This window comes from Ciona robusta, chromosome 8 (genome assembly GCF_009617815.1).
Source record: "Ciona robusta chromosome 8, ASM961781v2".
In the NCBI taxonomy this organism is placed as follows: domain Eukaryota; kingdom Metazoa; phylum Chordata; class Ascidiacea; order Phlebobranchia; family Cionidae; genus Ciona; species Ciona robusta.
Window position 1 is genome coordinate 2,399,320 of NC_143242.1, and position 22,145 is coordinate 2,421,464.

A 22,145-nucleotide genomic window follows, 5' to 3' on the forward strand; every position below is an offset into this window, starting at 1 on the left:
GCACAGGCCTCAACATATAACTGGCTGACCTGCGAACCCAATTCCTTTTTCTCTATTATCATAGCAGAGCAATGCGTTTGCTCCTGCGTGCTCTCGGTTTTGCCTTTCGCGAGTTTTCGCTTAACTCCTGCATTCTCATTGGTCAAAACAGCGAAGGTCATTTTATCACTACAGAGCGAGGAAATGTGGGTTTAGGAGGTAAATCTGTGTATGGCGGATACTTGTTTATTGCTAGTATTCGTTTTTCAGTTCATCTATGTTGTAAAGTGGTTAGTACTAAGCCGAGTTAAGTAGCTACGAGCTTTTCTCAGTAAATATCGGATATTAACCAATGTATGGCATAACTTTAGTATTTGTTCGCACTAAAGCTGTACCAAGGGTAAAGAATTAAGCTCGGTTTACAATTTGACAGCAACAGCTTTATCAAAGTCATTTTAGAATGTTACTTGGCGTTCATATCCATTTTACTGCCAACCCCTATGCCCATAAGATAGTCGTTACACATTAAGTAAACCTCATCAAGAGAAGGCCATGTAGAACATGACATCAAACACAAAATAGAACCACCCTGGCACATTCGCTTATAACAGCTGGCAAAAACAACAACGCTCTCTCCTTACGAAGGTACCTAACTACAAAAAAGGCAGATTCGACATCAGCTGAAACGTAGCAACGTTCGTTTCGTGACGTCACAACGGACCTCGCCTCCTGCCCGCTCGCGCGTAACGAGAAACAGCTGATTGAATGTAAACATTGAACGCGACTGCGTGTGTGTGCTCGTGCGGGTATGCGTGGGTACTGCGTGTTGCGCTCGTTCGAAGAGCGTGATAAAATCTACAAAACTCCGCCTTTTCTTTGTTGCGCCAATCGCTGTTTCATACTTTTGTGCAATACCATAAATAACCGAATTGGTCATAAACAAGCTTTCCTGCAAGTCATACCAACACGTATAACAGACTAGCTGTTAAAAACACATTCAAACTTTTACGTCATGTAATCATTAACCTGGCTTTACAATCCAGATAATGAGAACAATCATGTAAGAACCAATTTCCTGTTCTAAGAAGCAACGGGTTTAATTATATTGTCGCTGATCTTCAGATAAATAACCAGTAAATCTGTTGAACTATATTTGTAGAAGCATACGACTATGGGTTTTTTTATGAACAGTTTAGCTGTAGTTGTAGCCTTTATTTTGCTACCTTACTACTTGCCTGACTCACCAACTACTCAAGATGTAAACAAGCTACCAGAAGAGGCACAAACATGGTACAAGCAAGGACAACTAACATCTATCAATGGCTACAAAGTGTTCTCAATCTACAAAAAGTGCAGCAACCCAAAAGTTGTGAACCCGCCCACTTTTGTGCTCATACATGGTTTCCCATCATCAAGTTATGATTATCATAAAGTAAGTTTTGGGTTGATTGCTGCAGTCCACTAATCTTAATCAGTGTAACCCAGCTCATATGTGTGTACTGTTTACCTTATTTGTCTTTTGCTTTAAACTGAGTGTTAACCTAATTAGTAATTGCCATAGCTCACTAAACTCAATCAGTTTTCCACATCCCCTGGTGTGTATTGTACACTACTCTGTTTGTCTCTTGCCTTAAAGACGATGCTAACAATTGGAGTAAATCATAAAACAGAGAATACTAAGCGGAAAAATCGCCCCGAGTCAAACTCTTGTTTTGTACAACTGAACTGCAGTTCAAATAATTGCCATCGTTATAACTTTGAAAACGGTCGTTATCTCTCTGCTTAGTTCAGTAGGATATGTAATTCAGCAGCCGACACGGGCGAGTAGAGCTTCGTGGAACACTGTCTGACGTATATATGGCTTTTATAATCCTCTACGCAGGTTTTGGACGGACTCTTATCAAAGGGCGACGTGTTTATGCACGACCACATAGGTTTCGGGTTTTCCGATAAACCTGTCCAGAACTTCACATATTCCTTGACTGAGGCTGCAGATAATTGCTTAGCGACCTGGAAAATGTTTGGCATCAAAAAGGCCCACGTTGTTTCACACGATATGGGAGACTCTATATTGACTGAAATCCTTGCTCGTAGACACAGAAGTATGTCTTGTGATACCGATATGAAATCATTTAATGACTCTACTCACGATACGTTTCCCCAGATATGTTGCCGGACTATTTCAGCAACTTTTTCGAGAGCATCACTTTTACAAACGGTGGCATGAAATATTCGATGATTAACTTTCGAATCGGCCAGCGTATGATGAGCAGTTCGCTTGGCCCATACTTCTCAATGGTAAACTCTAAACTCGGCCTTTCTAGGGTATTTTCCTCGCAGTTAAAATCTGTCTGGGGCCCGAACAGCGATCATGACGAAATGATGAAAGAAATAGCGTTGATCACCGCCTTGAACGACTACAAAGGCGGAACTAAAATAATGCACAAACTAATTTACTATTTATGGGACCGAGCACATTTCGAATTTCGGTGGTTTTCAGCGCTGTCGGAAATAGATGTTCCTGTTCGCTTCATTTGGTCAGATTCGGATGCAGTAAGTCCAATGTCCATACCACGTTTCTTTCGATCTTTTGTTCCCGGGGCGAAGTTCGAAATTGTACAGGACGCAGGTCACTTTTATATGCTGGAAAAGCCCAAGGAATGGCTGCTAAAAATTACCAATATTTTGGACTGAAACAACTCTTTTATCGACTAAATTGAACTAATTCTTTCCTAATTTCGAAACAAATTGGTGCCCGACGGTACTATACGCAATTAGATTAGATAGATTATACAAAGCGCGCACAACTATATATTTTATAATTTATTAAATAAAACAAAGTTCAAACGAATTTTATTTTGACAAATCATTACGCTACAAAAGTTAAACAAGAAATCACAGCGTATCCAGGCCTGTATTTGTTTAATCAGAACATATAAGTCGTGATTCACTAAAACACCAATGTCACCACACGTTTATATTATACACCTTCGCACACTTAACAGGAGGTATACAGATGAACGTAATATGAAAGTATCAACTACTGGCTATGTCAAGTATATAATCATTTATAGAAGTAGAACACTACAATTTACTACGCCAACAACATTAAATGTGATTACTATTTATAGATCATACGTCACTCCAAATCAAATTAACCTACGATTAAAAATCGCTAATCACGCGTAATGAAGACTACGTTTCACAGTGAATTCTTTGTATCGGGTAAGGATATAGTAAAGGTAAATATTAATGTACGTTGCAACGATAATAAATGCACACAAAACAACGGATACTCGAACACTAGCAAAATCTATTTTCGTGTTTACATTGAGGAAAGTATGTACATATAAACATGATGAGCTGTAGTAGTAAATGGATATGTCATCGCCTATATAGTTGTAATGTTTGCTCGTAGTAAAACTACAGCAGTCTGTGTGTTGTTCTTTGAAACTTGCGGGTTACTTAGTATCGCAAAGTACGGCCACGCCTCGCAAAACCCAGTGGTCAGGATTTTGTGAAGTACGAAGAAGTAAAGAGAATATGAACGTCAAGTCTGTGAAAAAAGAACGCATTACATGTTATTTATAACCATAACAGGGGCCATAACCAAGATACAATGTGCCATAGTGGTGTGGGATATACAATGCATACATGAGTGAGTTATGAAACATACTTATGTGGATTGTAATTCTCCGAAACTAACGCTTATCGCAGAACCTCTATACAGTTACGTTATAATGATAACAACCATATTGCTGCTTACCCGTACGACGTGGTTTCTTGTACACGGGGCATGGGAACAAAGACATGCCGCCCCTCTTGTCGTCACGTGACTGGTTGATGTTGATGGCGTACACATGTACGACAGGCATTTGTGTGAACAGGACCTTCGGTAAAGGTTCCATCAGTTTCATGGCTTTTCTGTCCCAACCAGCGCCGTCCAGGTATAAGCCATACACATAGACGCCACCTATAACGCAGAAAAAAAGATGTTTGTTCAGTTTAACCACTTTTCTATTTCTGATCATCGATTACCTATATCTGCAGGCGGAGGGGCAGTGACGTCTTCCTTTGACATTTTCGTGACGTCATTATAAAGCATGACGCCATCAAGAGCCCATCCTTTGTTTGAGTGAGCACGCGTCACTTCCTGTCTCATCGCAGTCAAAAAGCCCTAAGATGACGACATTATGTCAAACAATATAAATTCATTCGAGTTTGCATTTAAGCGTCGAAAATAGCAGACGCAACCGCGATGAATCTGAATACGGACTAAATTAAGGTTGCAACATATTTACAATCATGCGGGACTTTACATATTTAATAGGTGGTTGCGTTCTAAATGTGGGCTACTTAACAAGTATTATGATCTTTAAATTTTAACACCGAACTAACCTGTGGGTTGAAAAATCCTGTCATCCAAAATTGATTAGGTCGTCCTTCGAATAGCCAAGTAAAGAACTGCTCATGACGTTCAAGGAATTCGGTAAACCAGAAGCCCAATGTCGAACTGTCCCATGATATCTACGTGGAATAAAGTATTAGGCATACAGCGCGTTACGTTAGGGGTGTGGTATAAAATAAAAACGAAAACCTGCATACCTTTTGCCATGCTTTTGGTATGCGGGCATCGTACATTTGATCGAGAGCATCACGTAAGTTGTCGCTCATGATAATAGTTCCATCAATTGCGAGCTGAAGGTCCATCAACATTGTCCGTACAAGGGAAATAACTCTTTGCATTCGGTCAATCTCTTGCCTTAAGAAAATGTTCATCGGCTGAATAGAGCCCATTTTCTGCAGTCGTGATTTCACCTGAAGGAAGTTTATGATAATTACAGAAAGACGATATATATGACGACGATTAAGCACATGAGGACAATTAAACAAAGTCAAATAATAAACCGCAACTCTGCTCGGGTCGTGCGTCACCACTTGGCATATTAAAAGAAACGCTGCCTATACTCGACGTTTAAGAGCCGATTACGAGTTACCACCAATTCGCTGTAAGTAGATCTGGTAACGTCGTTAAATCCAAAATAACTGTTGGAGACAACTTAAAGTCGAACGTTTATCTACGAGACTATGGGGATTTATTTACTCAAAAAACACAATTGTTTTTATAGCTTATTACCTCATGAGGTAAGAAATCATCGGGTAACTTTTCCAACATTTCTTGAGCCATTTTCCATACAACTGACTCTCTGGTCTCACCAGATCCTCCGCTGCTTTCTTTTGGTTGGATGCTCACAATTGTCCCCAAGCTGTCATTTGCCATGTTTGTCTAAAAGAAAGACACCCCAATCAATTAACCGTTTACTAAAATAGCGGGAAACACTAAACAGAGTGGCGCAAAAATTGATTTCAAATACAAACGCGCACGTTTTCGCCATATATGTACAGGCAAAACATATATTTTAGCTATATTTTTGCTAACTTTTACCTGATATGTGATGTCAGCATTTGGATGCAAGCCAAATACTTCAGGAGTGTCAACCAAAGGTAAATTGTCGATGTATGTGTGAAACTCTGGCAGACTCTTCACTTTTGGAATGATGTATCCTGTATCGGGTGAGAATAGATGAAGCAATTGTACAATGTGTCTACTTCAACACTAAATTTGAATAATTTCAGGTATGGCAATCACTACAGATCATATTAATATTATTGTTCAGGTAATAACTTTATGATAAAATTCACATGGGACTATACAAATAGTTTCTCTATTCTATGGGGAGCATTTAGTTTCACGGTTTATACACATAAGATTTAAACTCCTAACCCCAAACCCTAACCCCTAACTCGTGCTAATCAAACAAAAAAACTTTAAAAAATAAATAAAAGTATTTCACTGTGCGGGACTTGAACCCTGTAAAAATGAAACAAAGAGAGTAAACGACCGCACGCAAACCGTTACACCACAGACTCGTCGAGGGTAAACTGAACGAAAGAGCGTATATAACCGACCTAATATGAGAAAGATGTTCTTACTAGTGGTTTATCAATTTAGAAAGGTATTATTATTATTTAATTAATTTGTTTTACACTTATTAACACTTTGTAGTGTTGTTTTGTGCGTTTTTACTTATTTTTTAATTTAAATAATTACACCTAGCGGAAAAAGTGTACCTACTTCTTCGTATAGTCCCATATATAACATTTAAATGATGACATCTTTTTTAGCATAAATTAATAGCTTGCCCTATTTCAATTATTATGTAACGACACACGACCATACTGTATTTATAAAATAACAAGCCAGCTTCTTGACTATTGGTTATCTATAAATGCACTATTGCATGATCTGTTACCTGTGTAGAAACAGAACTTTTCAGTAAACATATGTTCCCCAAACCATGCCTTGCAAAATGTGTTAAGTAAGATTTTGTCCAAGTCGTCAGTGACGCGACCTCCATATTGAATTTCCCCAAACATGTAACGAACAGTGCTCCATGAAACACCCTAAAGTGCATATTGTTAAGCACATGAAAATTTACTGTCCAGGTCATGGTTACATAACAGTTTAGTCAATTTTATTCATTGTGTAAAGTCAATTTGAATTTTTTTATTATAGTCAATTTGGAATATTGTATGTAATGGTTTAGTAAGTTTGAATTTTAGGGATAGGTCCAAAAGTTGTGGGTTATATCCTACTTGTTAATTATTGTTTAGTGAAGAGACTCTTAACACACAGAATATGTACACAGAACACATATATTCTAAAGCTAATTCTTTAGTTGTGTTTATGAATGATTACAGTGATTCATATAAATAAATAAATTACCTAATTTAAACTCATAAGCGAAAGCTTACCTTTTTCACATCAATGTCATCCAAGTGGTTCTGTACAAATTGCACACTGGCAGAGAAATCTGACTGGTTAAACTCATATGGAATATTCCAACCTAAAGGTCCAAATTTCCTTCTTTCCTGCACTGTTGTGTGCAAGAATGCTACACCATACAGTATCGACTTCCATTGTGGCATGTTTGAAATTTCCAAGAATTCCTAAAAAAGTCTCAATTCAGTGACAGTGACTACAGCCTATAACTAATTACTGACTTATTATTGTGCATGACTATTTTTCATTATAAAAAATAAAATTTAATTTTATTGTTTCTCATTTTATTTAAGTTATAAAAAGTAACTTGGTACCTGTGTAACACTGTTGTATGTTCTCTTCAACCCAGCTCTTACACCTTGAGGTGGCTCGTTGGTGTATTTAATGCTGGATTGAAGCAAGTTGATAGGGAATTTCTTGTGTTGTTCGGTTGTGATCCATGTTCTGTAACCCTCATGAATATGTTCGGTGTTTGTAACCTGCATTTCGAATTTAATTTAAAATAAACACAAATTCTGGTTTTAAAAATACCCACGTTTTCAAGTAGTTCATCCATGTAATCCAGCCCAAGATGACAGTTTTGGAGCAATAGCCAACCACCATCTTGAAAGCTCAGACTAAGCAGTCGGCGTGCATGAACCTCTTGCCCTTGACCCATAGAAATTGCTCTGCACGCTGTAATTACATTTGTAAATTAAATCTGTTTAATTGAAATTGTAGATGTGCTGTGATCATAGTGTGATGTATCATGAAGGGGAAAATGTATAACATGCTTAAGTTTTAATTAATTTACAAATGTAATTACAGCGTGCAGGGCAATTTCTATGGGTAAACTTGCTTAAGTTTTAATTCATAATTTAAGGTAATTTTTTTCTGGATTGTCTCCCTCCTTTTTTATGATTATTTTATTTTTCATACGCGGTATTAGTAATACTTACGAATTCCTTTCAACTTTGCCAGTCTCTCAATGTTCTCAGTGGGATCTGAACCCATGCTAAGGAAGCAGATCATTGGATTCCTATTGTCTGATTCATTCCACATCGTCTCCATGTCCAAAATCACAGACTCTGCATACTTTTGCCCCAAAGATTGTGCGATGTAGTGACGAGACTATAAATAAAATGCTTATAGGTCTGCGCATTTTCAAATAGTATTTTTCCATATCAAACCTGAGCTATTGTGCGGTCAGGACACCAGCTTCTTATAAGAAGTAGTTTTCTGAATGTATCGAGAGAACTGCTGTAGCCATCAGGAATAACAGCTTCTTCTGGTGCCTCTTCATCAAACCATGTCTTCCACCCCTGATTGAATGTGTGTGCTAATTAGAATAAACCGCAGTTCCATACAATACCAGTAGGCCTACTGTATATTGTTTTTCAAGCTTATACTTTCTCAATCACGCAATACATACCCTGTCATTCCTTGTGATCTGGTTAATCAATTGTGAGAACTGAGGCAGGCGACTCAGCTGAATCAGGTTGAGCCATGTCATGTCTTGAATCCATTTCTTTGGTTTTGCTTCAACTGCATTCAGATCAAGTGACGCACCACCTGAAACCCAACGTGTTAGCAACCAATTCTTTTTACTGAATAAGATAATAAGGATCTGATTACCTTTGATGAAGGACTGAAACTCTTCATGCGACAAGTACCCACGGTTCAGATCAATTTTTAGAGCCAGTAGCAGAGTGTATAAGAACTTGTGGTTCTCATACAGTCCACGTGCAGTGTACTTGAACACGATAAACGTCAAGTAATCCATGATGTTAAAGATTCTCTTTGCAGGTATTGGAGACTTAGCACTTTTTTCCAACGCTTCGTCAAACAGGCCAAGCACTTGTCGAAGTGATGTCTTGAAAATATTCATTATAAGTATGTCTTGTTATAAGACCTGCTTTTAAACCATAAATTGTTACAACAGCCTACATTGGCCTTGGCTGTTTACCTGGTACATTACATCCACCAGACTCATTTCCACGATCAGGAAATAGAGAATGGATCCTCTAGTAGCAACAGGTCGATACTCCTCTCTTGCTGCATTGATCTTTATTTCTGTTTCTGCTGCAATTGAAAGCTTCTCACTTACTTCCTCAGCAGTTTGCTTGGTTGTCTAAAAATAAAAAGTTTTATACTACAACAACCCGTAACCTATTTATTTTAATGTTTATATAACTTGTACAAGTACTAAAGCCTGAAATACACACCTGAAGCACTTGAATAAGTGATTCATCATCAACGAGTGATCCCTTGGTTGATGTAAGGCGGTATAGCAAGTTATCTTCTAGTTCCTGCATTCTTCTTTTATTTGCAGTGACCTCTGTCATCAGTGCTACTCTCTCTGCCTCCAATTCCTACAGTATACAAATTTAGTATGTTGTGTTTCTTTAAAGCATTCAGAACATACATTCCAACCACATGTTTATGCTGTATAGCTTTACCTGCTTCTCTGTTAAAATGACCCGACCAAGCAACTGGTCCTCCAACCCTTTCATTGTGACAGTGAAGTCAATGATAGAAGTACGCGCATAGATTTCGGGTGTGTAAGCAGGGTTGGATAGCTTGGTCGTGATGTAAAGTTTGAAACCCTTCATCACATCTACTTCTTTGTCTCCAACTTTAACCTATGTTTACAAAATTTACATTAGATCAAATTAGTCACAATATGTTTCACTGTAATAATGACAATGTATTATTCCTGTTTGTTTAGTTGTATTTTAACCAATTTTATACAATATGGGCTTATTTTCTAAGAATACACATTGTTTAATTGTCTGTACCTTGAATGTGCTTCCTGATTTTATAAAATTTTGTTCCAACACATTATCCAAAGCTGGATCCAATTCTTCTCTTACATCTTCAATGATGAGAGAACGGCCAAGAGACAATGCATCTTCCAGATGTGTGCGGAAGTATTTATGGTTCAATGATGTTAACTACAAAATAAAACATTGCTTTAGCTAACTTAGAAATATTGTTTGTACAAAATAATCACAAATTCCACATTTTAACACAAAGCTGGTTTTGTTTTTTTAACCCCATACCTGTAATTCTTTGTTCTTTTCTCTGTTTTTAATCCATAACTTTCCTTGACCTTGTGGATCAATTAGTAGTGGATACCTTGTTGCTTTGGTAACAATGATACCATTTTGAATGGATAGTTCATCATTGGGTAAACCTTCTAAGTTCCATTCTCCAATTGTCGCATTGTCCACCAGCATAGAAATAAGGTTCACATCCTGGAATGACAAAGTTATATGTTTGTTTTTGGTATGATATCGGTAATGTTGCTGATTGATTTTAGTATATTCATATACTAAAACAAGTTAACATACATCTGAATATGGGATTTCGTTCTGTGCCATTTCTTTCTTCCACTGTGACACCAAAAGGGACCGGAAGTCCTGGTTGAACGGACCAGAGTATGACAGGAAACCTGTAGCAAGCAACACATCTCCAACAAGTTTGTTGATTTGGTCTTCAAATTTCTTCCCAGCAGCTTCCCATCGGACCTATTTGAAATTGTTTATTTATTGTTGTTCAGTGTATCAATCATGTTGCCATATGAACAGGAATTCATATTACCTTTTCACCACCAAGTCCCTCAATAAGTGCCATTGCATTTGTCATCTTCCTACGACATGTTTCTGCATCATCAAGTAAAGCCTGCTTGTGGCTCATTGCTTTGTCATATTGGGCCTACAAAACATTACTTATCAGTATAGTTTAAAAATTAGGTGGCAATATAACAAGGTGATGACTGCTGATGTACCTGAACTTCATCTAACTGCCTCTGTTTTTCATCCAAGGTGGCCTGAGCATTTTTCAAATCTATCATTGCGCGTTCCAAGCGTGCTTCTTGCACAGCTAGATTTGCCTGAATGTAAAACACACACCAATGACTAACATTGCTTCAACCTTATATTACTAAACCAATTACTTACCTTTAGTGGCAACACCTCTTTATTGATGCTGTAAAAGATAGCCATGGCTTCTGTCCATGAACACAAGCCAGCAACGTTTCCACACACCTTCTTTGCAGTGTCTAAGTTATAATCTTCCATTTCAAGGTAAGGTCCTAAAAGTTCCACCATCTCTTCAGTGATAGAATCCTAAATTCAAAAACAAACTTGGTAAAACGAAATTATTCAATCATAATCCTTGCCTTGGGGAAATTAAGAAGCATTCCAAGGAACTGTGACTGGTTCATCAGTTTGAGCGCTTCATTCCAACTTGGTCTGACACATGGACGTTCAGGATCAACTTCCACTGGATTTAATCTTCTTCTCATAAGGATGAGGACACAGTCCATGATCCTCATGATCAAATGAGGAGGTTTACCCAGTTTACGCACAGTAGCAATGTCAGAAGGCTTGATGGTCTGTAAACAACATTTAATTTGATACGTACAATATACTCTTATTAAAATTTATTCCTACCTGTAGTGCAGCTTCTGCTCGTGCCAGTGCAGGTTTTGCTGCCATAAGTTTTGCTTCTGCAATTCCTTTGTCTTTGTTAATAGCATCCACAATAGCTTGGGCTTTATCTTTGACTTTCTGAACCTCTGCTTTTACCTTTTCAGCAGCCTGTGCCTTTTCAGTTACTACTTTAAGTACCTGTGATAAAACACAACTTAAATAAAATCTATAGTGTTTAAGCATGAAAGTATTGAACATTATTATCAAAGTTGTGTTAACTTCTATATTTATCATTATGTTTACCTCATCAGCTTCTTGTGATGCAACAGCAAGATCTTTCTCTTTGATTTGAAGTTCAGCAGACAGAGCATTCACTGATTTTTGAGCTTCCACAAGTTTGTCCAGACCTGTCTTCATCCGTTGAGACAGGAGTCCAATTTCACTCAGTTTTAAACTAAATATGTGAGTAATAATATATGGCATTGTTGTCTTACTGGGTATACTAACCTGTAAATTGTCTTATAACCAGTTATAAATGAGAGATAGGACTTCGGTGTGACGTGACACAATCTTCTGAAGCGTTCAAAGTATTCAACACATTTCTCCGCAACCAAATCTTGCACTGAACCCATGACCTGGTAAAAAACGCAATTTGTGATTGCAGCAAAAATATCAATGTTTGAATAAATAAAGTAAAAAAACATATAAATTTTAATTTACTAACTTACTTGGACCATTTGAGCTTTTGTTTCCGGTAGACACTTGATTTCATAGGATGATAGGAAATGTTGGGCAACTTGAATCAAAGCCTCTCTTGGCCATCTCAGAAACCAATCCATTGTGCATCCAGAAAATAACCCTGAAATATGTGTTTTTTTACATACCAAGTTAAAAAGGGGATGGTGAATAAAAGACCAACACAATACCAGCAAATTTATTTAAAGTGATGTTAAATTATTGTATTCTGAATAATATGTGAGCCACATCTGTAAAATGTATTGTTGTTGGCCTAATAAAATGTATTGTTATTGGCCTAACTAAAGTGCTCTAAAATTGTAAATTACACATCCTTGTGTTAAAATTTTGTATATCAGTACTTACCAGGAAATTTGAGCGACCGTGCTCTGAATTTTTCACCAACTGGTGAGAAGCAGAGGACGACATGCAAGTTTTCACGAACACGTGAGAGAAAATAATCGTAAAGGTTCTCAGGTGTTGGTGGTCGTTTAGGAAACTCTTTCTTCATCACTGGAATTAGTTCCATGTTGATTTCATCTATCTCATCTCGAGCAAACAGGTTGGAAACCTAGTTTAAACAGGCAATAAATATAACTGGATTACCTTCGATACTATTGTTATCGGTTCTGGGCCTTACAGCAGAGAGAATTGCATACCAACTCAATATACTAACAGCTATTTGCAAAACCTATGAGTTGATAAAGCATTTTTGGGTTGACAGTTTACCTCTCCTGAAGCCAACACATTGTTCATATATTCAAGGAATCCTTCATCTTTTATCTCATTGTCAGTAAATATAAAAGTTACGCCCATTCCATCTTTACCAGCAATTTTGTACAAGACTTTTAAGTCATCCATGAGGTTGGTTACATTGTAGGTTCTGAAATAAAGTACATAGGTAAGTCGTGAGTATCATACCTCATTAGTATTTATATGAATTTGCAACCTAGCTTGTTTACCTGCTCAGAGTAATCTGGAAAATCTTGTATCCTGCAATAAATGAAGCGAGTCTTGTAAGGGATTGTTTGCCAGAACCACCAACACCAACAAGCAGTGCATTTCCTCGTGGAGTTCGAATTATACGAGATATTCTAATCAAATGAAGTGCAGCATCCTAACATAAAACAGAAACATAGTTTGTTTGTATCTTGAAAGATGAATCAAAATTTTTGAAAGCATTGTGAATGAATGTAACTTTCTTTATCCTCGGAAAAACAACAGTCGTTGTCACGCAGGTTTAATACCTCATGCCTGCTTACGAGTTACCATGTACGTTACTTTGTGAGTGATTATAAAACCCTTCTTGTACTTTGGGAAATTTATATTGATTGTCACCTTGAAAAACACCAAGTCCATTTTTCCTCCTCGTACAGTTTCATTGTATTGTTCTAAGTAGCCATGAAGGCGGTCCTCAATCTCAGGAAGTGATGGAAGAAGCTCATAGATCTTTGGAGCTTCTGGTTCAAAGTCATCAGGCTCATCTCCTAATTAATAAAATAGTTTAGAACTCTATTTCTATAAAATATACCTGATTTATCAACCTGTTAGTTCAGGTGCTTCACGTAAGAAGTCAACAAAGAGAGGTTCTTCTGGCATTAAACTTGCCACTTCTTCCCCAAGTTCTTCATTTAGCATCTGTAAGTGATATATAAAAACAGGAGTTATTCGTATGTATGCTTTAAAAGTAAAACCTAAAATGAACTAATAGAATTAACATGTTTTAAAAAAATCAAAATGTAGCAGCCTTTTACAGAGTATCATTTGAACCTTTATCAACATTTCATTGAACCAGTCTTTGTCAGGTTGATTGGTAAATCGATCAGATATGACACGCTCGCATTCATGCTTCCACAGTCCCAAGATGGTTGCAATATCTTTCCCAACTTCAGACTCAACAATCAGGATACCCTGTTATATATATGAGTTATTTCATATCAGTCTTTTAGTGGTTTTATAAAGGCTAATTTAACCTACCTGCCAAATTCTGCTAAGATCACGCAAGTTAAAAATATAGTGAAACTTTGCTGGTGTGGGCAACATCTTTACTTTAGTCTTCTGCCACAGGCTTCTGGTCAGTGGTACAAGTTTTCCAATGATGTCAATCACCTGTTACAAGTATAAGTTAGATATAGTGTATGATTCGCAAACTAAAGGTTCCATACTGGCTGTGTGAATTTCCGTTCTTTGCAGAAGTAGCCAAGAGCAATGGTGGAGAATATCTTATCAATTGAACTGTTGGATGGCAGAGTGCAGTTGAAAGTGCAGAACTGTCTCTTTAGTCGCTGAGGAATGTCATTCCTACCTCCACCAGGGTGAATCATGGCTGACACAAGTTGAATGTCAGCAATGTTGGTGAAGTCACCTGAAGAAACAATATAAGTCCATCATGTAATAAATATAAACTTTAATTCAGTATCGACATTTAAATTATCTGCCATACCTGGTTTATCAAGGCTGTAAAATCCTTTGTTTTCCAACAATTGTCGAACAATTTCATTTGTGATCTATCAAAACAGTCACTTTTTAACATAAGCCAATTCAAAACTACATAGCATTCTATGACCCTTACCTGGTCACCCCATTCATTGATGGTGGGCATGTTTATGTCATCCACAAACACAGTCATTTTCTTTCCTGCTGGTGGACCATAAGTTGTCCCTACTCTCTTGTCCACATAGCTTTCAATGGTTCTCTATTTTATAATGTTTAAGAGAATGTAAAACCATGCTTTAAGTGGTAGGTTTTTATGTTATGCTATTCTGTTACTTCTGCTACCAGGCACAATGTGTTCATAAGATGAGCCATAAAATATTATTTATGGTATTATACCTGGAACATGTTAGGTGTGGTGGCACTGCTGAAGTTCAGTGCTTTGTTCAGATGAACCTCTGGGTCTGCTTTGCTTGCATAACCCTTAATCATCACTGTTTTTGCTGTTCCTTGTTCACCAATCAGTAGCACCGATTTTTCCTGTAATAAGCAGGATATAAGCATTATAAAATCTCAAGTTGAACATTTAAAAAAAAGCTATACAAAATTGTTTACACTTGCCTGTTTCATAATTGTTTCAAGCAAGAAATCTGTTCTGATATTGTCAACATTTGGTACAAGGATTGAAGCATATGCTGGGATACTGTCTTTAGGGTATTCGTATACTTCAACCCTAAACACGCAAGTAATCATTAATCAAAAAACCTACTATAGCTGTTTGTGTTCTTACTTTGTTCTCCAGTGCTCCCATGATCCTTTGCTAGAAACGTAATACTCAAAGATGGTCTCATCACCTTGCGTTGGTGGTAGATTAAGTTTTGACTCATGGGATCGTAGAAACTCTTCCATTTTCTCTCTGCACAGTTGCAATTGTTAATATACTGTGACCAAAAGTGCACTAGTTTGATTCACCTGTTATCCAGTTCCAATAATGCACCAAGTGACCACATCAAGGAGAAAATAAAGTTCCGGCTTAGAAGCTCCTTGTTTAAACCTTTGCCTCCATCTTCATGACTTGGCAGAAGACCTTATATAAACGGAACTTGCAATAATTGAAATTAAATTATGTTCATTACTTTACCTTGAAGAAGGTCAATAGATTGGCGAATGTACATACATTCTAAGATGTCCATCTTTACAACAAGTTTGGTTGTAACAAAGTTGTACAGATCCTAAAAATTTAAATTTCAGTTTTATTACTGCTGCATTGAACATAAGGCATGGTTACTTACTTGAAACACGCTGTCAAATAACTGCCATAGTATGTCTGACTGCTGTTGTGGCAGAGTTTTTAGCCATCCTTGACATACTGGGCGCCAATCAAGAGCAGAAGATGACATGAACACCATACCTGAATAACAATGTGTGATAGGTCAAAACCACAACAAAGATACAAAACTGCATTACCATTTCTGGACACTGTAGCGGGGGAAGCGTTGTCAACATTATGAGGCTCGAAAATGATCTTACAGTTCGGGGCCATTGGAATTCGATCACCGTTTGCTAAAGTAAGTGTCTTGTTATCATCCAACACAGAGTTTAGGTTTTCAATCCACAATGTATCGACTGGCCCATCCAGAACTAACCAGATATGCTCTCCCTGTAAATTAAACACATTATTTGGTATGTGTTTCAAAACTTGAATTGCAATGTTTCGTATAATAACAATCCCCTACCTTCTTGGCCTTGTGTGATCTTCTCCACAAAGTGGAGAATATTCCATCTGTCCAATCATTTGTTGAAACATCAAGTGTACCAAACATCTGGGGTGCAGTGATTGCTTTAGGGTTCATTCTCATCTCCCTAGAAATAATAATATGAAAACAAATTTCTGTATACACAACAGTTTAATAGCAAATACTTACCGGTGTGGTTCACCACAGTCGGTAAGAGCTTTCATGAGGGTGTAGATGCATTTGGTTTTTCCTGCACCGCTTGGACCAAGCACCATCATTCCATGTCTTACACGTTGTGTCTCGAACAACTGGATGATTTTGAGAATCCAGGACGGATGGAAAACTAAGCCAGCTTCGTTTACCTGTGATGCACTTACAGTGTCAGTATTACTGATCAACATATTTAAATTACACTTTAAGGGACACTTAAAAAAAGGAAGTTCGAGTTCTATAAATGCCCTTTTATGTAGCTAGTATAGACATACCTGCTTCTCAATTGCAGCTTCAAGCTGTGGATATCCTGCTTTATCGAGGTGGATACCTGGGAAGAGATCATTGATAAGGGAGAGGAACAAAGGTTCATCTTCATCCACAAGTTTTGAGAGGTTCATATCACGGAGTCCTCGCATCACGATCATTGATTCTGGATCATTCGGATTTTCTCGTTTTACGGCGCCAAGCGTTCGTAGCACAGATAAGATGTTGCGGAGACCAAAATCGTAATGAACCTACAATAAAAGTATAGGCATCTTATTACAATACAAAGTAATACCTTTGTTTGGTGTAAGGTGGCCAACTTTTACTAAACGGCATTTTTAGAAAATTTTTATCTCATTCATAAAAGAAGCATTTAAGAATGAACCGGAACATAAATAATTGTCATACTTGTTTTGAGAGTTGTTCTTCACACAGCTTATACAAGGTGTAAAACTTCTTAGCAAGCATGATGTTTTCAAGGAAGCCACAAGCTGCGAGTTTGACACGAATGATAATAGCCCGATCTGGCACCATCATTGCCACAGTACGGAAGTTAATCTTTAGATTCTCTGGCAACTCTTGTCGGCCAGCATAACCTGGATTCTACAAGTACAAAATTAAGTTATTTAAGTCTCGCTTAATGTTTTATACAAAGAAGTATTTCTACCATTGTAAGGAAAATTCCAAACTCCCTGTCCATTGAAACCACATCGCCGTCACTGAATATGAATTCAGATTTCTTCATTTTCTTGCAGTGCAAAACAATTGCAATCTGCTGTGCAGCTACAGAGAGTACAGGAAGCTCAATTCTGTTAAACTCATCAAAACAACCCCAGGAACCAGATTGTGCAAGCCCTAAAGAATATCAATGTGTTATGTATACTTTGCTGTAAAATATTGTTGGTCTACTAATAAATGTTTTGATAACTGTGTCAGATAGCTAAATTACCTTTATAGATCCTTCCAAGACCTCTGTAGTCCATTTGATCTGAGCAGTTAAACACCACGACATACTTTGCAAGACACTTGCCCATATCCTTCACTGTTTCTGTTTTACCAGTACCAGCGGGGCCAGCTGGTGATCCCCCTAAGTTCATGCCCAACGCTTGTGCTAGTGTGATGTAACATCTAAAAATATATGTAAATATTTAGGTTAGCAAAGATTTAGTCTGTTCAAGTCAAAGAATTGTTTTTGTACCTGTCTGTAAGTGGTGTTATGACCAACCGTTCATTGCAACCTGTGTATTCATTGCAATACACAAAGTTCACATCAGTAATAGAGATTTGACATTTATCTGAATCTTCAATGTAGTAGAACCTTGACTGTTTCAACCACTCAAAGTCAGTTGGTGACTTAATGTGCATTTTGACCTAAAATAAGCATTACAGGGTGCTTAACTGAAACTATTGTGCATCTTGTAAAATTAGGTTGAAAATAAAATTAATTGTAAGTTTTAAATTACCATATCATCAAAGATGTCTCTTTGGTGAACATGAATTGTAATGAGCGTTTCATATTTGATTCTTTCATATGAAGTCAGGTCTAATGTGGTTTGGTCGATAAGTTCTTTCAGGATGTCCATGAACCTTTGGTTTGCATTTTGCATTGCCTGTCAAGGTTGAATTAGGCTTTAACTACCATTCTATTTACTTCAACTTTAAGAAGTGGTTTAAACATCTTATTTTTGCATACCTTTTTATCTGACTTAGCTATTGTCAATGCATCTTCAGAATCTCTTGTCCAAAGCATTTGCAGTCCCAGGATTCCAATCTGTGCTGGAAATACATTCTCAAAGTCAATAACTTGAAATCCAGATTCATTAATTGCGGATGCAGCTTTCCTCACAACTGAGTGGACACTGTTGCGAATCCCATCAAGCAATGTACCAAGCCAGATCTCCACATTGCCCTGGATTTGTGTATTAGGTAAAAGCAGTATTAGGAAAAACATAGAATATTATTTTGCTTGTATTAAATAACCGAAAATTTTACTGTATATTAATTTATGTAATATCGTGTGTATCAAGAACAGTAGTGGATTCGTGTGTTACCTGTGCCAACACAGGCTCTGCCAACTCCATGACTTCTGTTTCTTGTGAAACCATCTTCAGGATTTGGTCGTAATTCTTCTCATGAAACTCCACCCGATATACGTTGTCAAACAAGCCAAGTAAATGGGCCTGTGTGGTATAAATGGCATAAATTTATTGGACTTTTGTAGTGTTCTGTAGGAAAATCTTACTATGAACTAAAAGTATAAAATTTTATGCAAACATTTTCATTTACCCATGTTAAATTTCTGGCGTAAATTGTCAATATACCAGGAAAAGTAATATATACTTACTTGGATAGTGTGGGAGTCACTTGCTTGACCCAAAATCTCAAGTAGAGCAGGATCAGAAACAAAAAAGAATCTATTGAAAAAGCATATGTAATATATATATACATATAGATTATTTCTTACAATCTGTGTACTGTGGCATATTATACCTTGGAAAGATTAGACGTTTTTTCTCCAAGTACCCTGTCAATGACTTCTGGCACATTTCTAGTTGTTCCAATATGTGGGGAAGTAACTGTGCAAGTGTGTCATCACCCATGCAACACTGCACCACATTTGGTGTCTCATGAGCTCTTTGCATGATCTTTAACCAAGACTTGTCGATGTTGGCGAACCGTTTTGCTTCCTAAATGTGAAAACTCACATAAGTGCTTACTGTAAGAGCTTTTTGTCATTAAATTCAAAACTAAAAATATTTTCCAATTTAAATATAAAAGTGATGGCCAGAACTAACACTTACTGGTAATGGTACACATTATAGTTTCCCCCTACCTGTGGTAATTGTTTAGCAATGTCCCCACCCACAAATACAGCTTCGAGGTAGACCCACAAGTTCTGTACAATCAACCAGTTCTCAATAATTTCTGTTGTACCAGATAACTTATGAACCCACTGCTGAATGCTGGGCTTGAATGGAGCATTATACCTTGGGAAAAAATTAAAATAAAATTACTTAACGCACAAAACATTTCATCGAAATAGAATACAGGAAATGATGATGTATTAGCAACCAATTTTTGGTATCAATTTTAAATATCTAAGTATTAGTGATAGCAAGAAATATTCAATTTACTAATAATTTTGAGGCTAATAATAAACAGTAGTTACCTGTTACTCATGAGGGATCCAAGCACCATTAAGCTGTCCTCCATAAGTGCCACAATATCATTAATATCGGATCCTTTAAGAAGAAGTTCACCTCGAGCTTTGAACTGACTGAAAGTGAACACCTGTACACTCCATTCATTTATAACTTGTTTCAATTTAGCTTCAATGTCCCTCTCTTTTACTGCACTGATGCAGATATCCTGTAACATATAATTTTATATATATCTACTATTATTGTGTAAAGTAACATCATATGCATTACTTCAATATCTTCTTTATTTTCCAGCAATGGAGCCTCCATGATATTACGTAGCAAGAAGTTTTCATTTTCCACATCAAAAGTGCAAGCTGTGATCTTTTCTATCCTCTCCCAGTGTCGAGGCATCATAGCCTGGATTTTTTATAGGTAATTAACTATTACATTATACATATCAAGATATTAATATAAGTGAAAATAGATTCATGTATTTAGTTTTTTATTTATATATACTACACTTGCATAATGCAAGACATAATATTAACCTTGTCTGACATCATTTCAAGCAAGGGGCAACATTCGCTAAAGTTGTCAATCTTGGCTTTTAGATCCAGAAATGCCTGCCATTCTTTTAAAGCTTTTGGTAGTTTACGGCACCTATGAAAGAAAAAGTTGATCAAATTAAACTGTTTGTTACACTATTTCACTTACTACAGATAACCATTACTTTGTAGGGATTCAAATATGTTAACTGGTGTCAGACTTACTTGTTTTGAAACTCTAGAAGTTCAGAGTTGATTTTGTCAATGTCCAGTTCCGCCCACAGTATGTCATAGTAGCTATTGACATTTTCAATAACCATGTTGTAGAGGTTGTAGAGTTTCTGTAGCAGTGAGAGCTCTCGCTTGATTCTTTGTAGATCATTGTATTCTGCACAAAAATAACATAGTTAGACATGAACTATTACTACTTGTTAACACACCCATTTGAAAGACTGTTTGGTTTTTATAAAGTCTATTGAGCTAATAATATTTAAGATCAATCAAAACAATTAACCTGTAACACTGAGTCCAAATAGTTCTTCCCCTCCTGAATAAGTTGTGTATTTTCGCCACAACTCATCAAAACGTGTCTGGAATATTTGCAACCTGTCGCTGGCTTCGCGTGGTGCAAGTCCTTGTATGTTAGGGCCTCTGTTGGTTTTATACAAAATTTATAATTAGTGTAAAGTAGATTGATTCTTTGTCAAGCCAACACTGAACAACTAACAACTATCACTAAATCTCTCTAGCCCCAAAACCCTGCTAACAATAACTCCCTCCTTTATATTGATGTTGGGTTTAAATTGTCAGGGTAACAGTAGATTAATTGAATCAAAAATGTACTTACTTGACATCATAGTCTCTGTAAAACACACCCACATCTGCTTGAAACTTTTCCACTCCAGACAACAGTGCTGCCTTAAAACCAGGTTGCACTTCAAGTAGAGTGTTTTGCACTTGATTAACCTGCATAGAACATTAAACACATTCAATAAACTGCCTATATATGCACATAATTGCATAAGAAAACCACACTTCACCTGGGCCATAAGATTCCGCCATTGATACGCCAACCCATCCACTCTTTCTGAGTTTCCATCATCAAAGTAGAGTTCAAACCTGTTCAATAAAGCATAACTTTCTTCAATTGGCCCGATAGTCATATCAATTCGAATCTGTGCTTCTCTGATGTCTTTCAAAGAGCTCATTGCCGTTCGTACATCATCCAGGTCATTAATAGGGCGACTGTTAAACAAAGAAAACAGTTAGGTATGTTGCAAAGGCTTACACATAGCTCGCATGAAAATCAAAATATTTATTTGCTAAGTTTTAAACTATCACCTTAGAATCTTGGTCAAGTTGTCTGTGAAAGCCATTATGCCATCCATGCCTGCACCAGCCTTCTTGTTAAGAGCAGCACCAAATGCACGCTTCCATGCTTTGCATTCCTCCACCAATGCAAGCCTCATTTGGTCAGTTTCAAAATTCACTGCACCAACTCTATAGCTGAGTGGAATGTCTTCAACCATGGCTTCCATCTTGGCATAATATCTATCAAAACATTTGAACCATTACTACAAGGTTTCTTACTCTTCAACATAGTTGCATAGTGTATAATTTTACTCAGTCTGGTGTAAAGTTGGACATTTTACTGTATATTTTACGCCGTTAAGTTGTCTTCCCTGAATACGATAGTTATGCTGATCAAATCTTTTGCTATGTTTGAATGATGCAAATCGTGTCTGGTGTTGTCATTTTAATTTGTATGATGTATCACTAAACTAAACCTACAAATACAGCATTCTCAGTTCGGTCCCTATGTCTTTGTAGGATTGTTA

At 37.0% G+C, this 22,145-nt stretch overlaps 2 protein-coding genes across 3 annotated transcripts in view; one reads left to right on the forward strand and one right to left on the reverse strand.

Moving 5' to 3' along the window:
• On the forward strand, positions 1 to 3,268 carry LOC149732217 (uncharacterized). Of its 2 annotated transcripts, XM_089883640.1 has the most exons (4): positions 1 to 1,411; positions 1,862 to 2,081; positions 2,144 to 2,532; positions 3,111 to 3,268. In XM_089883640.1, the coding sequence occupies exons 1-4, from the start codon at positions 1,151 to 1,153 to the stop codon at positions 3,135 to 3,137; spliced, it is 897 nt and encodes a 298-aa protein (XP_089739766.1). In that variant the 5' UTR covers positions 1 to 1,150; the 3' UTR covers positions 3,138 to 3,268. The 2 variants fall into 2 exon arrangements, with proteins under 2 accessions (XP_089739766.1, XP_089739765.1); XM_089883639.1 differs by lacking the exon at positions 3,111 to 3,268 and having other exon boundaries at positions 2,144 to 2,830.
• LOC149732218 (dynein axonemal heavy chain 8-like) overlaps positions 2,782 to 22,145 on the reverse strand; it is a 27,197-nt gene continuing 7,833 nt past the window's right edge. Inside the window, exons 25-91 of the mRNA XM_089883572.1 lie at positions 21,649 to 21,858; positions 21,348 to 21,552; positions 21,155 to 21,273; positions 20,822 to 20,958; positions 20,533 to 20,695; positions 20,311 to 20,422; positions 20,051 to 20,179; positions 19,789 to 19,988; positions 19,453 to 19,606; positions 19,110 to 19,306; positions 18,964 to 19,033; positions 18,671 to 18,799; positions 18,313 to 18,528; positions 18,083 to 18,229; positions 17,818 to 17,990; positions 17,569 to 17,747; positions 17,287 to 17,474; positions 17,028 to 17,222; positions 16,628 to 16,870; positions 16,332 to 16,504; positions 16,143 to 16,269; positions 15,874 to 16,066; positions 15,699 to 15,817; positions 15,548 to 15,638; positions 15,379 to 15,493; positions 15,197 to 15,322; positions 15,028 to 15,139; positions 14,806 to 14,946; positions 14,546 to 14,668; positions 14,417 to 14,480; positions 14,139 to 14,338; positions 13,951 to 14,082; positions 13,744 to 13,884; positions 13,518 to 13,611; positions 13,312 to 13,460; positions 12,936 to 13,090; positions 12,703 to 12,856; positions 12,340 to 12,544; positions 11,967 to 12,097; positions 11,746 to 11,873; positions 11,542 to 11,692; positions 11,260 to 11,436; positions 10,986 to 11,201; positions 10,765 to 10,932; positions 10,593 to 10,697; positions 10,406 to 10,519; positions 10,156 to 10,332; positions 9,865 to 10,059; positions 9,601 to 9,756; positions 9,262 to 9,444; positions 9,028 to 9,174; positions 8,769 to 8,933; positions 8,438 to 8,675; positions 8,235 to 8,374; positions 7,993 to 8,124; positions 7,762 to 7,933; positions 7,359 to 7,498; positions 7,138 to 7,302; positions 6,796 to 6,990; positions 6,294 to 6,444; positions 5,426 to 5,544; positions 5,117 to 5,266; positions 4,585 to 4,797; positions 4,378 to 4,506; positions 4,018 to 4,156; positions 3,746 to 3,952; positions 2,782 to 3,535 (exon numbers count right to left, since the gene is read on the reverse strand). Of these exons, the coding sequence (XP_089739698.1) occupies positions 3,441 to 3,535; positions 3,746 to 3,952; positions 4,018 to 4,156; positions 4,378 to 4,506; positions 4,585 to 4,797; positions 5,117 to 5,266; positions 5,426 to 5,544; positions 6,294 to 6,444; positions 6,796 to 6,990; positions 7,138 to 7,302; positions 7,359 to 7,498; positions 7,762 to 7,933; positions 7,993 to 8,124; positions 8,235 to 8,374; positions 8,438 to 8,675; positions 8,769 to 8,933; positions 9,028 to 9,174; positions 9,262 to 9,444; positions 9,601 to 9,756; positions 9,865 to 10,059; positions 10,156 to 10,332; positions 10,406 to 10,519; positions 10,593 to 10,697; positions 10,765 to 10,932; positions 10,986 to 11,201; positions 11,260 to 11,436; positions 11,542 to 11,692; positions 11,746 to 11,873; positions 11,967 to 12,097; positions 12,340 to 12,544; positions 12,703 to 12,856; positions 12,936 to 13,090; positions 13,312 to 13,460; positions 13,518 to 13,611; positions 13,744 to 13,884; positions 13,951 to 14,082; positions 14,139 to 14,338; positions 14,417 to 14,480; positions 14,546 to 14,668; positions 14,806 to 14,946; positions 15,028 to 15,139; positions 15,197 to 15,322; positions 15,379 to 15,493; positions 15,548 to 15,638; positions 15,699 to 15,817; positions 15,874 to 16,066; positions 16,143 to 16,269; positions 16,332 to 16,504; positions 16,628 to 16,870; positions 17,028 to 17,222; positions 17,287 to 17,474; positions 17,569 to 17,747; positions 17,818 to 17,990; positions 18,083 to 18,229; positions 18,313 to 18,528; positions 18,671 to 18,799; positions 18,964 to 19,033; positions 19,110 to 19,306; positions 19,453 to 19,606; positions 19,789 to 19,988; positions 20,051 to 20,179; positions 20,311 to 20,422; positions 20,533 to 20,695; positions 20,822 to 20,958; positions 21,155 to 21,273; positions 21,348 to 21,552; positions 21,649 to 21,858 (10,378 nt within the window). The 3' untranslated portion in view covers positions 2,782 to 3,440. The remainder of the gene's footprint in view (positions 3,536 to 3,745; positions 3,953 to 4,017; positions 4,157 to 4,377; positions 4,507 to 4,584; positions 4,798 to 5,116; positions 5,267 to 5,425; positions 5,545 to 6,293; positions 6,445 to 6,795; positions 6,991 to 7,137; positions 7,303 to 7,358; positions 7,499 to 7,761; positions 7,934 to 7,992; positions 8,125 to 8,234; positions 8,375 to 8,437; positions 8,676 to 8,768; positions 8,934 to 9,027; positions 9,175 to 9,261; positions 9,445 to 9,600; positions 9,757 to 9,864; positions 10,060 to 10,155; positions 10,333 to 10,405; positions 10,520 to 10,592; positions 10,698 to 10,764; positions 10,933 to 10,985; positions 11,202 to 11,259; positions 11,437 to 11,541; positions 11,693 to 11,745; positions 11,874 to 11,966; positions 12,098 to 12,339; positions 12,545 to 12,702; positions 12,857 to 12,935; positions 13,091 to 13,311; positions 13,461 to 13,517; positions 13,612 to 13,743; positions 13,885 to 13,950; positions 14,083 to 14,138; positions 14,339 to 14,416; positions 14,481 to 14,545; positions 14,669 to 14,805; positions 14,947 to 15,027; positions 15,140 to 15,196; positions 15,323 to 15,378; positions 15,494 to 15,547; positions 15,639 to 15,698; positions 15,818 to 15,873; positions 16,067 to 16,142; positions 16,270 to 16,331; positions 16,505 to 16,627; positions 16,871 to 17,027; positions 17,223 to 17,286; positions 17,475 to 17,568; positions 17,748 to 17,817; positions 17,991 to 18,082; positions 18,230 to 18,312; positions 18,529 to 18,670; positions 18,800 to 18,963; positions 19,034 to 19,109; positions 19,307 to 19,452; positions 19,607 to 19,788; positions 19,989 to 20,050; positions 20,180 to 20,310; positions 20,423 to 20,532; positions 20,696 to 20,821; positions 20,959 to 21,154; positions 21,274 to 21,347; positions 21,553 to 21,648; positions 21,859 to 22,145) is intronic.